The sequence below is a fragment of the Artemia sp. Qi Xiang Cuo genome, chromosome 20 (genome assembly GCF_049724085.1).
Source record: "Artemia sp. Qi Xiang Cuo chromosome 20, ASM4972408v1, whole genome shotgun sequence".
NCBI classification, from domain to species: domain Eukaryota; kingdom Metazoa; phylum Arthropoda; class Branchiopoda; order Anostraca; family Artemiidae; genus Artemia; species Artemia sp. Qi Xiang Cuo.
In genome coordinates, this window is record NC_142813.1 from 19,224,733 (window position 1) to 19,237,374 (window position 12,642).

At 36.9% G+C, this 12,642-nt stretch overlaps 1 protein-coding gene across 2 annotated transcripts in view; it reads right to left on the reverse strand.

Moving 5' to 3' along the window:
• Positions 1-1,325: 1,325 nt before the first annotated feature.
• LOC148939972 (citramalyl-CoA lyase, mitochondrial-like) overlaps positions 1,326-12,642 on the reverse strand; it is a 73,868-nt gene continuing 62,551 nt past the window's right edge. For both annotated transcript variants that reach the window (XM_089105787.1, XM_089105788.1), the window contains exon 7: positions 1,326-1,481. In XM_089105787.1, the coding sequence (XP_088961913.1) occupies positions 1,383-1,481 (99 nt within the window). In that variant the 3' untranslated portion in view covers positions 1,326-1,382. The remainder of the gene's footprint in view (positions 1,482-12,642) is intronic.

Sequence of the window (12,642 nt, forward strand, 5' to 3'; positions counted from 1 at the left end):
CCTTTTCCCAATAATTACTTTTCTAAAATTTATCACATAATTTGTTCTGGAACAAATGGACTAAACTTTCTTGCATTCTCGTATCAGTTTCCTAATTCAAGTGGTTCATTTCCTCTGTCCCGTCTTTGCAGGTATTGTATTATGAATAATGAAACAACCGACCACTGCCTATTTGAATGTAATATGCTGACGTCTGCACAGCATACCTTGCATTGTAAACTGTTTCAAACACCACAAAATCTCACTATCAGCCAAAAGCCTAGCTGACTATTCCTGCACACCGAGCACAAAAATCGCCATCGATCATCTTACATTTCAAATGCTTGAGTCAAAAGATCTTTTGAAAGATATTTGAGAATATTTAATAAATAAAAGACAGCCAAGCCAGTAGCTCTGTAGCCCACAGAGTGAAGCAAAAGGAAAAGGGCCAAATAATAACAACTGAAAAACCCACCTGCTGTGAACTAGAAGAAGAAAGAAGAAATTCCGAGATCCGGATTGCCTGTTGGAGATTCTGACAGCGACATGTCCAACCTCTTGTCAGGTGACGATTTTTAGAACAAAAAACAGTTTTCTGAAGTGAAACTCTACAGCTAGTTAAAGCTAGATAGAAATCCTGAACTTCTCAGGAGACAAATGGAGGGAGATAGTTCTACCCTCATGTCTGTCATGCTTTTTTAGATAGCCCCACGTTAGATAATCTAGCATCTTTAACAGAATACTCTCATAAAATCAACTGAAGAGATTCGGCACATATCCTCCACTTAGCGAGATTAATATATTCTGGTCATACCGATTATGCTATCTTTCTTCTACATTTTAAAACAAAGCAACTCCTAAAATCCTCTCTAAGTAGTTTTTTCTCCAATACGAATCATCTATAAGTAATTTTATCAGCAAATAACATAAATATTCACTTACTTCATTTTCAAACCCAAAAAAATACCTAATCAACCTTCGTTTTAAATCCACCTCCACACCTCCCGATGACATTAAACTCATCACCTACTCCCAAAAATTGTTATAATAAGAAGTGAAATAATATATTAAAGCATGTCAAATATCAAAATATCAATGTACTACGACCTTTACTTCTTTAAGCATTTCCTTTATTTTACTCTAAGTATTCATTTATATATTCAATATAAAGGCTGATCCGGTTTGGGAGGGAGGGGGGGGGGGGATAAAAAAAATGGGAAAATTAAAGACAGAATATACGAAATGGTGAAAATAGCAAAATTTCGAGGTTCCATGAGAGGGGAGGGGACGCGTCCATGAAAACCTTCTCTGTACGCACTTATCCCTTTAAGTTCAACTGAAAATGGTATGATTAAAAATATGCATATTCTATGTGACAACAACTTTAACAAAATTTAAAACAGTTAATTTTGCTTTGGCATGGCTTCTGCTAGCTTTAACACATTCTTCGCCTGCAGTACAAGCGGCATATCAATCATGTGGCCACGGAAGTTGAATGCACCCTGAAAAAAGATAAAAAGCTAGGCAAGCCAGAAAGACATTAGATCATAAGTTATTGATATAATATAGGTTTCTGTAATTTTGTTTTTCGCGAGGAGAGGGGAAAGGGTTGAATTAAGAAAACAACAAAAACTTTGCATTGCAAAACTTTGCACCAAAATACAAGAAGCTATAGAGAAAACGGTTAAAATTCTTGCGATTCTAAGGGAATCACAATCCCTCGAGCGCCTGGTATAGAAGATACAAACTCATAAGGCATTCAATCCTCAAGAGCGTCATTCAAGGCAGTATGATCGAAATCGGGCCGTTTCAGCCAATCCTAATAGGGATCTGGTTTCTAAGGCATGATATTGCTACAACTATACACTAATTAATCAATGCCTAAATAAAATATAATAAGCATCGTAAACGGCCTATTCCAATAGATTTTAGCAACAACTTAGTGAACATCTTTTGAAATATCAAAAAAGCTAAAATACATTATATTATTTATGAATTTAGAGTTCACTTCTTAAAATTGTTCTGTATGTTCATTGTTTTAAATGAATGAAATATAATTCTGTTGGGGTGTTTTCAGCAGGAAGCAACAAAAACCTTCAGACAAAAGCTTAATTCATATTTCTTTTACTGCAAACTATCGGGGCAGAAAGCCTAAAAGCCAAATCCTAACCAAATATTGCACAAAAAACATCACCGCCTGAACAAATTGTGAATAAAACTGTCCCAAACACTAATTTAGACGTTTTTAAGCTATCATGTATATGATACCATTATAGAAGAATATACAGAAAAAACAGATGGGGTAAAAAGGATTTTGATGAGGCGGGAGGGAGCCTAAAATAGCAAAAATACCTTTTCAGCTACCCCAAATTTGGTGAGGAAATCCCCTCCATCGGTACAAGCAAGGTAAATGGATATGTGTGAAGGTGATAGATGTATAAACATATATCGCATACTTTTTTCTCTCCTAAGAGTCGACTAGGATGAAATCCCTGGCAACGTATTCATTCTAGTTACTGGCAAATTCAAGGCAAGTTCTACTAATTTAATTATTTAAATAGTTATTATTTTACAAGCTGAACCTCAGCCGTGTCTTTCATTTGACAGTTCATTCTTGAGCTGAGTCAGTACTTAGCTCGTTTTTGTACCGAGCTAGGAATCAGCTGTTTTTTACACTGATTCTGGACTTTGCTCGCCTTTATACCGAGTCAGTCACGGTTTCGGTCCACGCCAAAATCCCAGTGTTTCCACTTGATCCCTATATGTTATTCTGAAGATGTTACTAACATACTATTTTGAAAACCTGGCCCAAGAACTTACGGCTGTAAGTTTCAAACTGATCAGGGACACTAGGCCTGTAGACCGTTCCCGAGTTCCCTACAAACTCACCCTCCAACAACAAAATATTTGATCCTTTTGACCTAGAGACCGGTTCCTGGTTGCCCTCCAACCACTTTTGACTGTCAAAAATGGCGCTATAACTTTCGATCTCCAATAGAACGAACTCACTCCGAAGTTTCTACGACTGGTCCTTCCATACGAAACGGCCGGAAAAATTTAAGTAATATGTTGAAGGCCTGTGGCTTTTTACTATATGCCTCTGATTAAATCCAGTGTGTGTGAGTCTTAATGAGAAATTTCACGCGATTTTCCAGTACCTGCAAATTTATGCAAAATAGTTTTATATATATATATATATATATATATATATATATATATATATATATATATATATATATATATATATATATATATATATATATATATCAAGGAGGCACACTGGTGTCTCTATAAAGAGGCGACCCACCACAATGTTAAGCGATTTCCGGTCCTAGCGGTCGCAGAGAGACAACGGTAATCGCACTTTGTAGCCCAAGCTCAAACTAAGAAACATGCAAAATTTCACCCCCCTCCGACTTTATGTTCATGGGTAAAAGTGGGCCGGAAGTTTCGACCCTCCGACCACAGCCCCCTTTAACGTTGTCCGATCGGGCTGAAATTTAGAGGTTAAGCTTTCCTAGGGCCCGGGAGCTTATCCTCAAAATTTCAGCTCAATCCGATCACTCCTTCCAAAAAACCAACTAGAGCCACTTAAAGTTCAAATTTTTTTTTTCTTCTTAGCCATGCCTACAGGCCACAGCTGGCAATTGATCCGGGTGAATGAGGACTCATTCGAAGCAGAATTCGACCTATTAGGGCATTTTGATATTTTCAGACCGAACAAATTATCCCCCGACTTTACATTTACGAAAAACCTCGTTTTCCTATAAGAACCCGCTATAAGCGGGCTCTTATCGTTTTCCTATAAGAGCCCGCGAAAACGCGGGCTCGTTGTCCTCTAAGAGCCCGCAAGCTGTCAAATCAGCTAACAGTTAGTCAAGCAATAATAAGTAATAAACTGTACAAAAACGTGCACAAATTAAGTTTGACTTTCTCACAACTCTTTTTTTTAAACAATAAAAACTTTAGCGTAAAGAGTGAGGCGTTGAGGAGGGCTCAGCCCCTTTCATATACGGAATAATTTCTGTTCGTTTTAAGATTTAATGTCACTCCTTACTTTCAGTTTAAAACCCTTTTTTTTTATTTAAAGGCTGCGAAAGCAGGGGGTTTGGGGGCGGCAGCCCCCCAACTGTGCATCCTAATCCCTGTACGTTTTAAGGTTCGACTTTGTAACTCAGCCTATATATATATATATATATATATATATATATATATATATATATATATATATATGTGCCTCCTAATAACTGTGCCTCCTAATCCCTGTACGTTTTAAGGTTCGACCTTGTAACTCAGCCTCTTTAACTCTTTAGAAAACGTAGTTTTTTTCAAATAATATATATATATATATATATATATATATATATATATATATATATATATATATATATATATATATATATGTGCCTCCTAATAACTGTGCCTCCTAATCCCTGTACGTTTTAAGGTTCGACCTTGTAACTCAGCCTCTTTAACTCTTTAGAAAACGTAGTTTTTTTCAAATATTATATATATATATATATATATATATATATATATATATATATATATATATATATATATATATATATATATATATATATATATAGCTCCACCTTGCAAGGATCCTGGCCTCCTAGAGGTCGGAGGAGCATGACGGTCCCAAGTCCGTAAAATGAGGAGGGTTGGGCGATGGGCTTGTGACCTATCCCCGTAAAATTCCAAATTGCAAAAGAAACATCGATGATAGCCTCGGATACCCCGCTACACCATTCGACGACGACCTCAGCACGCCCACGGACACGATTTATGACAGGAAAAACTAAGACGAAATGTGGATTTTGGAATGTATGGACACTAAACCAGCTGACAAAACCTGAACAAGTACTCAGAGAGATGAAGAAGTATAAGCTAGATCTCCTTGCTCTAAGCGAAGTCAGGTGGATTGGATTTGGACATGAACAGATAGGAGAGGGTTACTCACTAATTTACAGCGGAAATGAATCCCGGTACCAGGCTGGAGTTGGGATAATGCTGTCTGACCAGGCCACTAAAGCAATAGTTGAATGGAAGCCAGTCAGCGAGAGATGCTTACTTGCAAGATTTGTAACCAACCATCTAAAAATTTCAATCACTGCATTTTACGCTCCTACGAATAATGCAGACGATGCTGATAAGGAGTCATTCTACCAAGTTCTTCAGTCATTGACATCAGAAGTCCCATCACATGACCTTCTTTGTGTGGTTGGGAACTTCAATGCAAAGGTTGGAGCAGAAAGAGACTACTGTCCACAAGTCCTAGGGAGAGATGGTCTTAATGAAAATAACGAAAACGGAGCCCTCCTGGTAGATTATGCTCTGAGTAATGATCTTATGATCGGCACAACTGAGTTTGAACATAAAACTATCCACAAACAGTCATGGATCTAGCCAGACGGCAGGACGAAGAACCAAATAGATCGTTTTCTAATCTCAAGGAGATGGCGGACAAGTCTTTTGGACGTACGTGGCTTCAGAGGGGCAGATACCCAGTCAGACCACATCCTGATGGTAGCAAAATTGTAAGTCAAGCTGAAAGTGCCCAAAAGCGCAAAGTCAATTTCTGCGAAGCTTTATGATGTCGATATGTTACATGTCCGAGAAACCCGAAGAAAATTTTGCATGGAGTTGAAGAACTCATTCGCTTTGCTTGAAATAGAAAACGGCACAGACAGTCTGGAAACAGCATGGATAAAAATGAAGACAACATACAATCAAGTTGCTAGTGATGTGCTCGGGTATAAGAAGAAACCGAAGGAAAGATGGATATCACAAAAAACTTGGAAACTAATCAACGAGCGCAATGGCTTGAGATAGCAAATTTTCTCTGCTGGCGGCGACAGACCTTTGGTTTTCGCAAATGTGCTATGTAGAATAAAAGACAAAGAAATAAAAAAGTCAACAAAAACTAACAAGTGGAAAATCTAGCCTAGTCTAGCCTTTTTTATAGAAGAGAAGGCTGGACTAGCAGAGGAAGCAGCTAGAAAATTAAACTCCAAAGCAGTTTACAGGCTCACAAATGAAATGCTAGGAGAGCTGCCCAGCAGATCCAGCCAAGTCAAAGATGAGAACGGAAATGTTCTCACTTAAACTGAGAAAATTGATGAGAGGTGGGTATCCCACTTCGAAAATGTTTTAAATAGACCGAGACCAACTGACCGAGAAAGCATCCCTTCGAGAAAGCAGACCAACTGACCGAGAAAGATTGATGAAAATCCCCCGACATCTGCGGAAATACTTGTTCAAGTGAAGAAACTCAAGATTGTAACATTGACCGGTGAAGGCTCCCTAACTTCGGAAATAATCAAGGCATCAGTGAGGACACACCTCTCAGTGTGGATACACTGACTGAGACAGTTTGGAAGTCTGAAAAGGTCCCTGACGACTGGACCAAAGGGACAATTATTAAGATATTTAAGAAAGGTGATGCTCTTAACTGCGATAACTGGCGAGGTGTAAACCTAATATCAGTACCAAGTAAGGTTGTAGCGTTTATAATACTCGAGTGACTGAAAAAAGAACTCGATCCGTATCTGAGAGAAGAGTACAATGGCTTTTATACAGGTAGACCTTATTCAGATCTCATATTCACGCTCAGGGCTCTGATAGGAGAAGCGAATCAGTGATCCAACATGATATATCTACTCTTGTTTGATTATGAAAAGGCCTTCAATTTCCTGGACCGTGACAGACTTTGGGAAATTCTACAGCATTATGGTGTCCCCAGGAAAATCGTAAATTTGATCATGGCTTTTCATGAAAATACGGAATGTTGCATAAAGACAGAGAAGGGAACAACTAGATACTTCAAAATTATGTCAGGAATACGACAGGGATGCGTTTTATCGCCCTTTTTATTTGTAATTTTACTGACTATGTTTTGAGAGAAGCAACTAGTTTCGAAATGACAGTCGGAAATAAAATCCTCTCAGACCTCGACTTTGCGGATGATGTGGCAGTTCTGGAAATGACAAAGCAGCGACTCCAAGAGCTCCTTAATAAAGTGAGCGTTAAAGCGGAGAAAGTTGGCCTGAACATCAACAGAGACAAGACTAAATCAATGGCAACATCAGGCTCACCAGTTGAGCTCCTGCACAAAAATCGTAGAGTCGATCAAGTCCATGAATTTAAGCACCTCAGGAGCTGGGTCGATTACAAAGGAGAGGTGCAAAATGAGGTCAAGAAAAGAATTGGCATGGCAAACGCTGCTTTCAACAAACTTGAGCCAGTATGGAAATCAAAGAAGTACTCGCTTGCACTAAAGCTATGACTTCTTAATAGCAACGTTTTGTCCGTGCTATTGTATGCTAGTGAGTGCTGGAAACTACATGTTGGGACAGAGAAAAGACTCACAGCTTTCGAAAATATGTGCTTGAGACGCGTGCTGAATATCGGTTGGTGTCAAAGAGTCAGGAACATTGAGGTCCGCCGAAGAACTAGCCAGCCGCTTATTACTGAAGTGATTGACAAGAAGAGATGGAGCTATCTCGGCCACGTCCTTCGGAGGTAGGACTCAAGAATCCCGAATCAGGTTCAACAATGGCAGCCGCGTGGGCGTCGACAGAGGCAAAGACCGAGAAACACGCTCAGACGCACGTACGATCATGATCTACGCTGTGCTCACATATCACTACACCCCAGTGGGAGGATGTACTTGCCGCAGCGCCAATACGTGACGTTTATCGAGGCTCTGTCGATGCCCTATGCGCCCCAGATGGCTCAGGGGGACCTAAGTAAGTAAGTAAGTACTAAGTAAATATATATATATATATATATATATATATATATATATATATATATATATATATATATATATATATATATATATATATATATATATATCCAGGGAAGTTCCAGAGATTTGATGTTCCGAAAAAAAGCATGCGAGAGCAAGAAAAAGCCGACTCTTTAAAATCTACATAAAATCAACTGTTGTGTGTGTATACATTACAATGAATGAACAACTAAACACTTAAGGCTAGAAAGATGGTATTTTTAGGAAATAGTCTTGGAACTATTCCAAATAGTCTTGAATTTCGGGAATTGCTGTTGGTCAACATTGTTAAAGCAGTCACTCGAAATAATAAATTAGAAAACTTGGCTTGGCTGACACCATGTTATTACCAAGGGGCCCAGCACTATTTGAACTAAGCGAGATCAACTCCTATGGGCTGAGTATCTGAACTGTCTCCTAGAAAGCGGTCTTTCGCAAGATATCTAACCAACACAGCTCTTTCACTGCTATCCCTGCACACAAAATGGATTGGGTGCGCGTGCATTGAATTTACATACAACCATTCAAAATAAAAACGTCAGATGTTGCAAAATAGTCTGGGAGATATGGGTATTTTCGTAAGCAATACAAAAATAGAAAAGAAACACTGTAAAAAAAGAAAACTTGACAGAGAATGATATCATGCCTGGGCCGAATGTTGAACCACCACCAAACCGAAGCGATGGTTTCTTTTTCTGTCAAGACCGAGAGTCCAACAAAGAGATCTTGCGGTCTTTTCGATAGAAAAAAAGAGAATTTGGCTGAATAATACAAAGCTAGACTTTATCTATTTAAACATATAAACTGAATTTTATTTGTGTCTGTTAGTGTGTCTTCAGGTTAAACAACTAAAATCTTAAAGATAGAAATATGAAATAGTTCAAATACTATTCTACAATATTCAATAGAAAATTAGATAAGCATTTGGCTCAATACTACGGCTACGTGGTATCTATCGTTGTAATGAGTTGCCCTCACGTATGTTCTTTATCATGCCTTCCTTTTCTCAGATTTTAACATCTGCGATTTATCTTCAATTCGCGTTTGCTATTATAAATACTGTAAATTTTTACTTGGTTTTCCAATTTGTTTTATTAACACAGAATTAGTTTTGAGATTTAAAATTAAAGAGCCGTTGGAATTAGCTAAGATTAAGAGGGATAATTTTTATCATAAGTCTGAAAATTTTCTCTTTATGCACAACCTTTTCGTTTTTCCCAGAATCTAAAAAATGTTTGGGATTTTGTTGTTGTCTTTTCATAAGTATTTTATTCAGTTATGTTATTAAGCCTATTTTACATCAATGCTTTGTTTCGTTTGTTGCAGTATTTCGTTTTCTTCTGCAATTTCATTTGTGTTTTAAATACTCGTCGATTTTGAGGGAAAGAAAGAAATAAATTTCAATAGATTTAGATTCGTGACATTGCTGTAAGCTATAAAAATGGGCAATGTGAAGCGCGGACCTTTGCGGGGGACGAAGGCCATACAAGATGTAACAGAATATCACAATATTTGTCACAGAATAAAATCTCACATATTAACACAATGTAATATAGCCCATAACACTAACATAAACTAATATATTAATGTACTAGTGAAAGTGTTGGCACCTTATAAGGTCATTAATATTAAGCTGGTCCACGAGGTTTTATTTTTGTTACCTAAGAGATAGTTGTGGATCTCTGGGATGATCCTCAAGTGATATATCAGCCCCTGAATGGGCTGATATACATATACATATATACATATATATATATATATATATATATATATATATATATATATATATATATATATATATATATATATATATATATATATATATATATATATATATATAGAGGCCTCCCGCTAGATTTTTGTGAAAAATATGAACTTTATGAACTTTTGACCACAAGAATATGAACCTCATGAACCTTTGGTTGCGCTTTTTATGAACCTAAATTCAAGATATGTGCACTTCAGAAACTGTCCGTAGACCCAAAAAGTGGCAGTTGGTGTTTTCATTACCGACTGCCACTTTGACCAGAACAAGTGACCTTGTTCTTGTCACAGAGACGCTTGTCGCTTTTGTATATATATATATATATATATATATATAGATATATATATTCAAATTTTTATACAATACGTTCATTCCAACTCTAGTATAAACTTCTTCTTTTTTTTATACTCACAAGCCTTAATTTAAGTAAATAGGCCCATTTCACAACTTCTCTTTTATATTTATCTGCATCACTAGCTCTGAAAGCTCATTTGGAGCAGAAGCTTTCTTCGCAAGCAGAATCATTTAATCAAAACAGGTGTCATAGACACATAAAGAAATGCACAAAACACCAGTGTTTTTTAAAGTTACACATTCAAACGTTTCAATTGTTCAAATTGTCAAAAAAATTTGTTTCAAACTGATTCACAGCCTGTAAGCCTCAAAAAGATACTAAGGCAGTGCTGACAAATAATCGGTGTATTTCAGTCCATCATTGAAACCAGAAAGGACGTAACAGCAAGGCTGAAAGGCAGAAAAGCTAGTTTAGTGCCTTGTGGGGCACCAAACATAATTTTGCCTGCTCTAACTAAACATCACCGAGAAAAAGGGGGTACACTTTTTATACCTATGTTGCTAAAAATCAACAAACTACAAGTACCCATGTACAACAAACTACAAGTACAAACTACGAGAACCCACTGCCTTGAGATTCTGAGATGCAAGAAGGTGTAAATCAAATCAAAAACATTCCGGTAGTCTTCCAGAAATCAATCAATAAAAGTCCCAAAACAGGCACTGTGCCAAGTTTCGTGATATTACTTCGTGATATTACTTTAAGCTCAGATCCGCCCGCAAGAAGGAGGAAAAATTCAGAAGCAGGATTTTTTTTTTACTGACTTTTCGTTACGTCTCTTGAATTTAAAATGTGTGGAGATTGACTGAGTTTATATTGGCGACGGTTTATGCATTGATTTGGAGTGGATTTTTATCTACTGAATATTATTAACGTAAGTGCAATTATGAAATAATGGACGACTCGGACATTATTTTAAATCCATTATTGAATTTTTATTATTACCGTAAGTGCAATTATTAAATAATGGACGACTCGGATATTTTTTTAAATCCAATATTGAATTTTTATTATTACCGTAAGTGCAATTATTAAATAATGGAGGACTCGGATATTTTTTAAAATCCAATATTGAATTTTTATTATTACCGTAAGTGCAATTATTAAATAATGGACGACTCGGACATTATTTTAAATCCATTATTGAATTTTTATTATTACCGTAAGTGCAATTATTAAATAATGGACGACTCGGATATTTTTTTAAATCCAATATTGAATTTTATTTCTCGATCGATGATCGATGGTATCAAAGCAGAGACAATAATTGCTAAGTTGACAAGCTTTTTCAGTCATGAAACCATTCTAAAGGCAAAGGAGGTTTTACATCAGGTGCTAGAAATTGGAACACGTTTAATTCAATGCCAAAAAGACGATGAAAATGTCCTTGAAATTTGTAAGTGGTTATCTACGGCATCGAAAGAAAAACGTAAGATCCCAAAATTCGTGATATACTCACCGTGTGAAATTCCAACAATTGGTGATGCGATCGTTGCAACAATAACCTGTCGCATGAATGAACTTTCCTGTAAAATTGATAGTTTGTGTGAGCTAAATAAGCAACATCTCGCAGCACAGGCAACTTCTGCCTGGCCCTCTTCCGCTCGGTCGTCTTGCACCAAGGACTAATACAATCCTCCTACCTATGCTGTCGTGTTAAAAAATTGCCCCTCCAATCTTTCATCTCCACTATTAAGGAAAGATTTTATTGATAAAATATGTCCTGAAGCTGCAAATGATATTTCAGAGGTGAAACGTTCTTCATCAGAATGGAAAATTGTCGTAAAAAGTAAACCCGCTGCCTCCTCAATTGCTGACCAGATTAAAAACTCCAAACCTGGCCTTTTAGCCTCTGTTAAATCTCCCGCATTCATCGGTGTAATAAAAGGCGTACCGACAGAAATGAATGAAAAAGATTTAGAGAAAATGATTCCAAAGTGTGTCAAAGCTTCGCAGTGTGGCAAGTCACATGTCTACAAGATTTATTTTGAACAATGGGGTGATCTCGATTTCTTTCTGAAAAATTATGTGAAGGCGGGTTATGAGAAGGTAACTGTTCAGAATTTCATATTCATATCTAGACGGTGTTTCAGATGCCATCAACAAGGACATTTTTCTGCTGATTGTAAGAACGCGGAACTGTGCACTTGCTGTGGTTCCACAGAGCACTCTTCCACCAGGGATAATCCGTGTGTTTGGAACGTGTTTTGCATTACATGTAAAGAATCTAACCTGTTACAGTATCGTTTGTATTAAAGTAATGTATTTCATGAATTTTTTTTTCTCTATTTTTTTGTTACTTCAGTGATTACTCCGTATATGTACCTTTTCTTTGACGGGCAATAAATGAATAATAATAATAATAATAACTATTTTATGTATATGTATACGCCTGATTATTGCTGATAGATTCAATTAGACCCCACCAAGTCCAGAAATAAACTAGTGTGTCCGAATTCCTTCCAGGGGTAGCAAGTTATGGTTGAAGTCTTTTTTTTTATTCAGCCCAAAAATATGTGTTTAGCAAGACAACCAAAAATTCTTTCGAAATTACAGACATTCCAATTTTTAGTGGGTAGTTAATAATTGAACACCTGATCTTTAAAGGTATCAGCAGGAATTATTCCCAAAAATCAGCCAACCGGAAAAACTGATCTCAGAGGTCTAGAGTTTAAACAGTCTATTTGCCAGAAAAATGTCACACATACTCGAACGACCTGATATTTTAATCTCAGATCTTCCAGGAGCGGT